Consider the following 12572-nt stretch of genomic DNA (forward strand, 5'->3'; position numbering starts at 1 on the left):
CAAAAAAAAAAAAAAAAAAAAAAAAAGACTCTTTCCACATGTCTTACCACTGACTGCCACATAGGAATTCCTCTAGGTTACTGAATACATCATAATGTGAATGTTCTCTCTTGCTTTTGGATCTCACACATCTTGCTTTTCTGAATGAACACCCTTCCTTCCCTGTCCCTTCTGCCTACTCACCCTTTAACTTTTAGCTTAAACACCACTCCCTCAGAACAGTTTTCCCTGACAGCCCCTAAACTAGATCTTTGTACAGTCTTAATTCCCTATTAAAACCTGTATCCCAAAATTCTTATTGCAATTGCTTGCAATTACCCGTATTCTCTAAACCAGGGATCAACAAAGTAAGGGCTGGTTGCCTATTTTTGTAAGTTATTTTAATGGAACACAGCTACACCCATGTGTTTACACGTTACCTGTGGCTGCTTTTGTGCTAGAATGGCAGGGTTGAAGAGTTGCCAGGGAGACCATATGGACCACAAGCCTATATTAGTTACTATCTACCCTTTCAAAAAAAGCTTGCTGACCCCTTGCTACTCCCCATCAGTAATATCAGTAGCAGCAGCGAACTTAGAAATGCAGGGTCATTGGTCTCACATAAAATCAGAATCTGCACGTAATCAAATCCTCAGGCGATTCTTATGTACACTAACGTCTAAGAAAGTGCTACTCTACACTATGAGTTCTGTGAAAACTAAGACCACGCCCATTTTGCTCACTACTGTACCTCCCAGCGCCTAGCACCGTGGCAGACACTCAATGAAGATCTGGGACTAGAATTCAGGTCTACTGATTCTTCTTCTAGAGTTGCTTCTCCTACAACATTTTTGGGGTTTTTTTGCCCCTTTTATTTTCTGTTCTAGTGTTCTATAGCGCTGTAGGGTGAATATGATTAACAGTAATTTAGTATAGGGTTTTGAAAAGCTTAGAAGAGAGGATTTTGAATGTTCAGTACAATAGGCTTTTAAATTTATGTTTCAGGAACCAGATAAAAGGATTAATCTCAGAAGTTTTAAAAATTCCCCCTTTAGGGAGAGAGGAGGGCAAGGGTTGAAAAACTACCTATCAGGTACTGTGTTGACTACTTGGACGACGGATCATTAGAAGTCCAAAGCTCAGCATCACACAATATACTCATGTAACAAACCTGCACATATACGCCGAACCTAAAATAAAAAATAAATAAATTCCCCCTTTGAGCGAAACTTTAAATTTCTATTAATATAGAAGAAATCAAACAAAAATGCACTTGATTTTTACATATGTATGATTAGAAATTATTTTTTAAAAGAATTTAAAATGTATGATGACAAAGCACTTTTTCAACTCTAAATTAATTTGTATTAGTACACACCATCTGAACATAATGCTGGTAACTGGTAACATAAGCTCTTTCCACCTCCTGTAGGCATAACAAGAAATACCTCCTTTCCAGCCATTGTTACGTTAATAGTTTCAAGCTGAAGTGGTCTGAACTTCTGCAGCTTAAAGACATTTTGCAGAACATCTTTAACTTTACCAGACCATGGAAAATCTAGAAAAAGAAAGATAAGAATCAGACAAACATATAAGACTATTATAGAAGTTTGATAAGAATGAGACAAACATATATAAGACCTCTAATACTTATAGACCATTAAACTTTTATGATAATAATTTTGAGATTAACTCACTAGCTAAGCAAAAACAAATTAAATGATGTGTTATAAGACATAGTAGGCGTGGTGGCTCATGCCTGCGCTCCCAACAGTTTTGGGAGGCCAAGGCAGGAGGATTACTTGAGCTCAGGAGTTGGAGACCAGTCTGAGCTCAAGTGATAGCAAGACTCTGTCCCTATAAAAAATTTTTAAAAGTAGCCGGGTGTGGTGCTGTGCACCTGTAGTCCCAGTTACTAGGGAGGCTGAGGAGGGAGGATTGCTTGAGGCTGAGACTTTGAGGCTGCAATGAGTTATGGTTGTGCCATTGTACTCCAGCCTGGGGAACAAAGCCAGACCCTATCTCAAAAAAAAAAAAAAAAAAAGTAACGAATGTAAAAATTTGCCAGTTGAGAATTAACCCACACAAGAGAGGAAGGTGTTTGATCAGGTGTTTGAAAAATAGTCTCAATGTTGATCAGAGAATTCACAGCATCATCAAATACTCAAATATCAGGAACAAAGTGAACAATTATCTGGAATTTTTGGTGAAAATATCTTGTTTAGACGTGAATCATTGAAAAGCAACATCCACAAAAACCACAATTCCTTCTACAGTTATTCTATTATAATTATCCTATTATAGTACTCTATTTATAATCGATAAACATGATGTTGGATAAGATCTTGGATCATGAAAGGTTTGTTCACTAGGGCAGGAAAATGATCTAAACTTTGGCAAGGAGTTTGTATTTTTTTTTCTTGTTTGTTAATGTAGGTGAAGTAAGTATCTCATTTTCTAAGCATGATCAATGTTGCCAGAACAATAATTGGAAAACAATGTCTGAATAATAAAAGCTTAATTTAAAGACTACAGAACATAGGGAAAGAATGATCCACCTGCAAGTTTCCCATTCCACTGGAGAAATGGCCAGTTTCACCTCTAAGCCTACGGGAAAGCACTGACCTAGCAAGAATTCATTCTAGCTTTTTAAAAAACGAGAAGAAACAAAACTAGCAAAAAGAAAAGTTAACCTTCTTTATTCCAAGCGGCAGGTGAAGAATCATGTTCGTTGCTTGCCCCGGCATCAGAATCCTCCAAACACTGCTTTATTTTCTTGGTTAGGACTTTTTTTTTCTGAATAAGCTCTTGTTGCCTTTCCGTTAGTTCTTGAATTTGAATTTCTACTGCATGTAGCTCGCCGGTTATAGAATCCAGTTCCTCAGTCAGAGCTATGGGAGGCAGCGAGGATACAATGATTAGACAGAGTAAATTACAACTTTAGGTTTCCAGATTGATTGTTGGGTGTTCCCTGCCGTATCAATTACAGATGAACTTGAAGTAGCATAGCAGAATGGTTAAGAGCATGTTTTTGAGTCATACAGACCTGAGTTAAATCTCAGGTCCTCCTTTTACCTGCTGAGTGACCTCAGGCAAGATGCCTACCTGTATCCCCATCTCCCTTCCTGTAAAATGAGGATAATATCTAACTTTCATCGTCTTTTTATAAAGAGCTAGTGAGATAATATATTAAGAGTTCTAGACACAGTACCTGGTACACAAATATTTAATACATGATAATTTTTTTATTATGTTGGAGAGAAGTGGTCTAACGATCTCCTAAGTCATTTAAGTAAAACAGACTTTGAAGCAAAAGGAAGCTAATTCCCTAATTACTTTGCTAGTACTTTATTGAAGGCATTCCTATTTGGGCTCATTTGATGGTTGATAAGGAGTTGGTAATTATAAACAAGAGGATGTAGTAAGTAAGAGAAATCAAGTGTAGTATTCGAATTGGCATTTTATCTCCTTTGTAACTAATTTATAAAGAAACCTCAGTGTATGATTCTAATCAATCTAAGTATTAAAGTAAAAAAGTGAGATGATTTTTGATACCACATCAATGGAAGCTAGAAAAATCTTAAGACGTTCTTGGTGCGTTCTCATATACCTGCCTGCATTAATCAGTATACAGGTTTAATGTGTCCCTTCATAAGATAAAATGTATGGTTGTGATTTAAAATAGGATGTTGGGGTGCTTTTTCATTGTACCAACTGCCATCATCCCTTGTATCAACCCTTCCCTGCATGACTTTGGGTTAAGTTTGGCCACAAGTGAACTCTGCATAAGATTTAGAAGGCAGACATAAAGCAGCAGCCAGTTTTACATTGGGATGGTTGGCCTAAGGCTAGGTGCTTCTGCAACTCACTCATGATATTAGCAATCTGCTACCTCACTTTGTTGATATGGGGCAGAAGCCAGCTCCCCCAGCTCCTGCTAAATCTTCTCGGTGGAGCAACTTGGCCCACAGCTTCTTTGGCTTCTTGGTCATGTTGCTGAGCAACCCTCTGTGACAAGAACACTAGCTTTTCAGCAGGACACCAGCATCCTAACTTTGTCCTCATGAGTTTCAACTTATCCTTGCAGCTTCCAGCTCATCCATACCCTCCCACACTTCACACCCATCTTCCTTTCTCACTGCTGGTACTGCTGACTTCAGGACCAGAAGCTGACTCAGGGATAGCCGCTTAACCAGCTCCCATGATCACATAAGGTTTAATCCCCATAATAAAACTTACAGCACTCATAATGGTTCAGCATACCTGATTGAACCCTAACCAATACAGAATTTTGATCCACAAGAACAGAAACTTAATAGGTTCTCTGAATTGCTTCTGGGCCACATAGAATTGGTTTTCTGATCTGATTAGATTTCAAGGCATTAATAACCCTGTTTCCACTGATAAAGGGAACATAACTGTTCTATGTCACCACGCAGTGAAAAAAGTTATTTAAATCATCATCCATAGACACCAGTAGATAAATACTAGAGAAGGCAAGGCTGTGGGTGACAAAGTGTTTGCTGTTACAAACATTTTGGTGAGAATACTGGGGTTGACTGGTTGCTTCTAAGTGTGCAAAGAACTCAGGGGAAAAATGTAGGATCTGCATTAAAGGACCTCAAAGTTTCTATGACTGTCCTTAAAAAAACCTTATCCCCTATAGGTACAGGGCCAATATTTTGGAAAAAGAGCTGTAAGTCTAAATCCTGCAGATGGCTGAATTTCAGTACAAACTGAATTGTTAACCTTGCAGGGACTCTTACTATAAAGTCAGCACACTGACTGGGAAGGAGGCTCTGAAATTTGGAGGGGAACATAAGGGCAGACTCCAATGAAGCAGGTTACCTTAAACCACTAAATTATGCCAAGTCTCTTCTAACCTGCCTTCCCTTTCTGAAACAATGTCCCCCTAACTGAAGTCCCCACAATGGTCCTCGTTGCCTTGTATGGGACTGCTAATCCTCCTAAGAATCAGCCTCTACCATCTTTCAGTGCTTTAAGATCCAGGAAGTCCTAGAGGATAAAACACAAAGATGTAACCTGTCGAAAGACATGATATGCACCAAAAGAGCTGCATGTGCCAAAACATATCAAGAGAAACTGTGTTCATCCATTTTACATTGATATAAAGGCATATCCGAGGCTGGGTAATTTATAAAAGAAAATAAGTTTATTTTGCTTATGGTTCTGTAGGCTATACAAGGAGCATAGTGCTGGCACCTGCTTCTTGTGAGGACCTCAGGAAGCTTCCAATCATGACAGAAGACAAAGGGGGGCAGGTATGTATGTCACACAGTGGGAGATGGAGCAAGAGAGAGAGAAGGCAGTGCTAGCCTCCTTTAAACAACCAGCTCTCGCGTGAACTAACAGAGCAAGAACTCACTCATTACCATGGGGAGGGCACCAAGCCATTCATGAGGGATCCTGCTCCATGACCCAAACACCTCCCACTAGGCCCACCTCCAACACTGGAGGTCACATTTCAACATGAGATTAGGAGGAGACACATATCCAAACTACATCAGAGACCTAGAGAATGTATATGGGAATAGATCATAAAGTACTGAAACAGGGTTTATGGAATACAATGTTGAATTAAGCTAAGCTTATTGATATGGGCTCACTAAGAAATTCTGGATTTAATGTTCTACATAGTGGCCAGAAGTGGCTGTAGTAATTTGCTTGGCTCATTGCCTGAAACCTGGCCTCAAAGATGAATGTCAGAAAACTGGGATGGAATAAAATAGGTGTAGCGTCCAGTGAGGCTGGACTTCTGGAATTTCCTGGGTATGCTCTAAAGGACGGTATCCAGAGGCTTAGAGAGAGAGCAGTGCCCGAGTGGATGATCAAATGGATTGATCATCCACTCCCTTGCTGTCCCCCAGGAGAATCCAGAGTCTCCTTTCACCAAGACGGTGAAAAATACAGTCATGAGGGGAGCCCCAGCATCAGCGGAGCTCTTCAGGGATGCTGGGGCTCCCCTGGCTGTTCTCTGTAAGCTAGGAATGACAGTGGGAAATACCATCTTCCAAGTAGACTACCTGATTCAACGACAATGATGGATTCCAAGGTATGGGGGCTGAACAGCGGCAATTGAATTTATGACCAAAAATAAAGTGGATGTGGTTGCCATGAAGGGCAACAGAGCTGAGGCAGCAATCAGAATAGTCTGACCCACACGATCTTGGATTGGCTAGTTGACTGCGATGTCCCTGAAATGGAAATAGATTACTTGATTTGTATACGCAGAATAAAAAGCTCTGATTCTGGTAAACAGAACCAGAAACACCACAACACAGCGACCATCCTTTGACCAATTTCCAGAATTGAACCAACTTATAGAACCAGAGGCCCTTGAATAAGGCAGAGGTTGGAGCCCCTTGGGGAAGGACTCTACCACACAACTAAAAATATATGTAATGAATCTTCCTACTAGTCTTCACTAGAGACGTTTATTAGGGTAACTGTGCATTAGAAAAAGAGAAATCACTTCTCAGAAACTACTGGACATTAGCTGTGAACTGATGCTAATTCTTAGAAAACCAAAATGCCATGGTGATCCACCAGTCAGAGTAAAAACTCGACTTAAGTGAGGTAATCAATGCAGTTTTGGTTGCCAGAGATTTAAAAGGTAGAAATAAAGCAATAGCCATATTTTCATATTTTCTGTATTTAAGAAAGTCAGTGTAAGGGCAGGCTGGTGATCTCATTGGCATGGGGGAGGAGCAGGCTCAAGTCCAGTGGCTGCTAGTGATATACAGCAGACCTTCTAATCTGCTATGTGATTATTTCCTCTGTTCCAGAATGTATACCGAGAACAGATATGTTCAGCAAGTGGCAGAATCCACACATTGGTCTCTTGGCCCATAATTAAGGATTATCATGATAGGAAAGGTCAAGTGGAAGCCAGCAAAACTGCCTTTACCAACCAATACAGCAAACCAAAAATATTACTGCCTACATCAAGGGCTTGAAAGATGTAAGGATAATGACGACTTCCACACTGCATTCAGCTCACCTATGTGGTGTATGCAGAAGCCAATGGATTCTGGAGATTGAGAGTGAATTATGGCAAAATTAATAAGGCTGCGGCTCCAACAACAGCCACTGTTCCAGCTGTAATTTCATTAATGAGACCGAACACATACCCTGGCATCTGGCTTCAGCTATTGATCTGTTGAATGCTTTATTCTCCATACCCATGTACCTGTTATTATAGCAGAGGGAAACAGTATAGCACAGTAAAAGCAGTTTGCTGAGCCAGCAATGTATCTTTACTCTCCCACCTCAGAGCTGTATCTACTCTCTAGCCCTAATCTAGTCTGCAGGGATCCTGCTTGCCTTTTCATTCCACTAGACATTACACTTGCTCTCTGCATTGATGATATCACGCTTGCCTGACCTGCTGAGCAAGAAGCAGCAGTAGCAGCTACTACAGACAAATTGCTAAGAGAGACTCTTGCCAGAGGATATAAGATAAATCCCATAAAAATTCCGAAGCCTGAATTTTTCTCACCTTGGTGAGAGTCAAAGGGTATGGGGCATGTTGAGCGATCCGATCTCTTCTAAAGTGAAGGATAAGTTTCGACCTCTGGCCCCTCCTATTACTAAGAGAGCAGCACAGAGCCTAATGGACTACTTGGATTTGGGAGGCAACACACACCTAATTTACCAAGTAACCCCAAAACTTGCCTGTTTTGAGTAGGACCTCGAACAAGAGGTAATGCCATGATACAATCTTCTCTTACCATTGAGCCATCAACAGATTTGATGGTGCTGTTAAGTTTGTGATGAATGGAGGTGTTATATGACACCTTTGGCCTATAGATGAGTCACAACAAAGATGATTAGGATCTTGGAGCAAAGCTTAGAGAACTCTCACCCTTTTGGAAACAATTTCTGGGTTGCTCCCGGGTCTTACAAGAGACTAAGTGACTATGTGACCCGTGCTGCCTATCATCAACCAGGTGTCATCTGACCGATCAATTCATAAGGCAGACCTCCATCATCACAATGGAGCTGGTATATGCCAAAGGGAGCAGGTTCTAAGTGAAGGCATGAACAAGAAGTCCGAATGCTCATGCGCCATGCTCCCCTTTGCCTCCTCCTCCTCAACCTGCACCTATGACCTCATGGCGGGATCCCCTGTAACTAAGGAAGAAACAAAATGCAGGCCTAATTTATAAAAGACTCTGCATGATATATTGTCACCACCTGAAAGTGAACAACTAAAGCACTCTAGCGTCTCTCCAGAGCGGCCCTGAAAAACACTGGAGATGGGAAATCCTCCCCGTCAGCAGTAAGCAATGCACATAGTTACTCACTTTGCCAGAGGAATACATCCACAGTACCATAGGCAACGGTTAATGATTAGCAGGATGGTTAGCAACCTGGAAGGTAGCAAATAGGAAAACTGGTGGCAATGAGGTCTGAGAAAGAGATGTATGTATAGACCTCTCTGAACGGTCAGTGTGAAGGTATTTGAGTCCCATGTTAATGCTCACTGAAAACAACCTCCACAAAGGATAAGCATAATTAATCAGGTAGACCAGATGACCTGGACATGGACCACACCTGTCCTTGCACAACCAAATCAAGAACAAAGTGCCTTCTGCAACATGGGCTGTCACTCACGAAGACCCATCTGGCGACATCCACAGCTCAGTGCCCAACCTGCAAACAGCCCATACCAACCTTGAGTTCCAATGGAGGCGCCATTCTCTGTGGGGACAGTCAGATGCTTGATGGCAAAGTGACTGCATTAGAACCGTCTATAATGAAAGGCAGCACTTTGTTCTCACTGATACAGATGCTTACTCTGGATATGAGTTTACCATCCCCGCCTGCAGTGCTCTATCATGTCCACCATCCATGAATTCAGGGAATTCCTACTGACTGTCATCGTATTCCCCACCAAATTACTTCTGACCAAAGAACTCATTTATAGCAAACAAAGCACAACGGAAGGCTCATGTTTAAGAAATTAACTGGTCTAACTATGTTCCCCAACACCCTGAAGCAGCTGGCCTGAGGAAATAATGGAGTGGCATTTTGCAGACTCAATTATGCTGCCGGCTGGTTATCAGCACTTTAAAGGCTGGACTAGTAGCCTCCGGGATATGGCATGCTATACATGAGTGAATGGTGCTGTTTCTCCCATTACCACAATTCACGGGAATCAGGGGTGGAAATGGGAGTGGAGCCTTACCCTTAGTGATTCACTAGTGAAATTTTTGCTTCCCATCCTTGAAACATCGGACTCTTGCTGGCCTAGAGGTCTTAGTTACCAAGACAGAAATGCTTGTACCAGGGGGAAAAACAGCAGTTCCATTAAACTGGAAGTTGACTGCCACTTGGCCACTTTGGGTTCCTCATGCCAACAAATGAACAGGCAAAGAAGGGGATTACTGTACTGGCTGGGGTAAGTGATCCTGACTACTAAGAGTAAATCAGACAGCTGCCACACTATAGGGATAAGGAGGAGTATGTCTGGAAAGCAGAAGATCCTCTAAGGCACTTCTCAGTATTCCCTTATCTTGTGATTAAAATTAATTGAAAACTATAATAACCAAATACAGGAAACTACTAAGGCAAGTAGTCCCCACCAAGCAAAGACCTGTTACCAACTGAGAACCAAGGAATATGGAATGGGGAGTTGAAGAAGGCAGTTGTAAAGTACAAGCTATGACCACAGGACCAATTGAAAAACAAGAACTCTAATAGCTGTAAGCCATTCTTCCTTTTTAACATTTGTATATAAACCAAGTTGGGGTTTTTCCATTTATTTGGTCCTTCTCCGATACATTACAGTATTACCAAGGAGGACATGATTCAGCAAGAAGAGAAATGAGCATCACCCAAAGACGAATAAAGATAATTTGTACCTGCTCTTTTGGGGAAGGAGTCAGTGTATACTCAGCTATAACAGAAATAGGCAAAAGAATGATTCTGCTATTGCCTTTATTTGGATACAAATAAGGTAAAAATTAGACACAAAAGGACAAATGTTGTATGATTCCATTTATATGAGGTATCTAAAATAGTCAAGAAACAGAAAGTAGAATAGTGGCTATCAGGGATTAGGAGAAGAGAAGTAATGGAAAGTTATGAATTAATGAGTATAGAATTTTAGTTTGCATAGATGAAAATGCTCTGGAGATGGATAGTGTTGATGGTTGCCCAACAATCTAAATGCATTTAATGCCAATGAATTATTCACTTAATAATAGTTAACATGGCAAAGTTTGTAATGTCTATTTTCCCTAAATAAAAAAGCTGAAAAAAATCATTTCTATAATCAGAATTTTTAAAACAAACATTTTTTTTTTCAAATACCATACAAATAGAAATAGAACAGAAGAAACAAGAAAATGTAATCATTGCTACTAACCTGAAACGGACGCCATTCTTTTTCTTTCCAAATTTGTTTCTAAAATAATCCAAATTTCTTTCTAAAAATAAAAGCACAACAGTGACAACAAGTTTTTAAAAATAGTACTATTAATGATGTTCACTCAACAGTAATCTGTCATTCCTAAGCATGGAAAATGTTAGAAAGTAAATTATATACTGCAGTGACCTTTCAAATAAGAACCACATGGTTCTTTCAACACTAATTTTTTAAGGAAAACTCTCTAGATTTCAGCTTAATAACTCACAACACTCAGAACAACTAACTCCCTAGATTTAAGAGAAGTGTCCAAAGTCACATAAACGCATACATGACAAATACAGTAGCAATAACACTTAGCAAACATCCACCAGATACAAAGTGATGTAACAAAAAACAGCAAATATTCAACAGTTCTAGCACCCATGGCTATGTGACTACATTACTATGTTACACAAAGTTACACATGCTGTTCCTCTAAGCCTCTTTCCCTACTTGTAAAACTGGGAGGACTGCAATCTTATAAATAAATTGGGTAGATTCAAGTGTACCAGATTAAGCAAAATACATCAACATAAATAATAAATTAATCATCTAACATTTTATTGAGCACTTGCTTTAAAGAATTACAATATAAGCTCAATCTTAAAAGAGAAATTGGTATTCTATAGAAAAGCTAGATTTTAAAAGGAGAGAACACAACAAGGTTAGAGGTGGGGGGAGGGGAAAATGGTTTGTATTAATGAACTCTAAGTATCTATGAATGACTAAAACCTAAGCATGCATATAAACAAGTGGAAAATGGGGCTTGAGAGTAGAAACTTTAAATGCCCCATAATCCTAAAAACACCTCTTCTATCTCTCTAATATGGACACTTTCTAAAACTAAGATGCTCTCCAAAAGTCACTTCTGCAACACCTATCCTTAGACTGCTGACCTTACGCCCTTTCTACACAGAATTCTGAAGCCACCACTAGGCTGGAAAGATAGGCTGACTCTTTTTTGCCTTGCTAAAGAATGTGGAAATAACCACACCATTAAAAGAAGGCTAAATAGGAGAGTAAACCAAGGACTTCTAATTCTTTATACAAACAGCTCTTCACGTAATGGAAATGTAACATTCCTTCCATAGACTGTAAGGTCCTTTAGCAGGGCTGGGGTTCAGTCTCTTCACCTTTGTATCCGCACAGCCCAGCAAAATGCCTTGATATAGTGAGGGCTCAGGTTTGCTAAGGCAGCAGGAGCTGTTTCTACCCTTACGAAAAGACACAGTCTATATATCCAATTTCCCCCCACGATTTTAAATGACTCCTTTGATTATGCCGTTAAAAGACTGCTCCTGCCCAAAATAATGTGATTTGTTAGCAGAAGATATCTCAACATAAAATGTATCCAGAAATTGAACTACAGCGGGTTTGTCACTCAGAAGTATAAGCTAGGCATCCACAAGAAAAATGTTACAGGGTGACAGCCAGTCATCAATGTTGGAGGAAACGCCACTGAGGTACCACAGGCTAAATCCTCTCTCTCCCCGCCACCTGCATTTAGAGGCAATAGTAATTGAATATTAGTAACGCCCTTCCTTCCGCTGCTGTGAAGCAGGGGATGGAAGAAGCATCCCCAGTAGTATTTACCAACAAATGGCAGCTGCTAATAAACAGGCTTCGGTGGCCAAGGCTCCTGCATGGAAAAGAGTGGGGAGATCAAAAGGCCGGTCAGCAGGCGAACGTGCCCCTAAAGGCCCGAGTTCTCGGAGCAGAGCAGTGATTAACGTTCCGGTTTCTCCTCCGCCAATGTGTGGGCGAAAGGAAGTGACCCGCTACAGACCGGCCTCGCCCTCCAGCAGGAAAGGGAAGGATGAAACAAGAAACGCACACCCTTGACCCTTCAAAGCTGTAACAGTACTTATTCCAGAGCCTCTCCCCACTGAGGAGCCCAGTCTGACTCTCTGGTGTCTGACTGACTCTCCAGTGTCCGACTCTCCGATCTCCGACTCTCGGATCTCCGACTTCAAAGCACCCAGGCCTCGAGCCGATCTTTCTTCTGCTTGGGAGTAAAATCTTCCCGCCACCCAGCTGAGAGCATCCACCCTTCCGGGTCGGTCCGTTCAGCCAATCACAAATAACACCCTTCTCTAATTGGTCAAGGGGTGTGGTCACCATGCGCGTCACCGAACAACATTACGATTTATTGGTTGAG

At 40.9% G+C, this 12572-nt stretch overlaps 1 protein-coding gene across 1 annotated transcript in view; it reads right to left on the minus strand.

Moving 5' to 3' along the window:
* The window catches only part of RECQL (RecQ like helicase), a 32327-nt gene extending 19867 nt beyond the window's left edge, over positions 1 to 12460 (minus strand). Inside the window, exons 1-5 of the mRNA XM_025402904.1 lie at positions 12251 to 12460; positions 12008 to 12053; positions 10373 to 10433; positions 2673 to 2870; positions 1358 to 1537 (exon numbers count right to left, since the gene is read on the minus strand). Of these exons, the coding sequence (XP_025258689.1) occupies positions 1358 to 1537; positions 2673 to 2870; positions 10373 to 10388 (394 nt within the window). The 5' untranslated portion in view covers positions 10389 to 10433; positions 12008 to 12053; positions 12251 to 12460. The remainder of the gene's footprint in view (positions 1 to 1357; positions 1538 to 2672; positions 2871 to 10372; positions 10434 to 12007; positions 12054 to 12250) is intronic.
* Between the last annotated feature and the right edge of the window lie 112 nt (positions 12461 to 12572).

The sequence above is a fragment of the Theropithecus gelada genome, chromosome 11, assembly GCF_003255815.1.
Source record: "Theropithecus gelada isolate Dixy chromosome 11, Tgel_1.0, whole genome shotgun sequence".
NCBI lineage: Eukaryota > Metazoa > Chordata > Mammalia > Primates > Cercopithecidae > Theropithecus > Theropithecus gelada.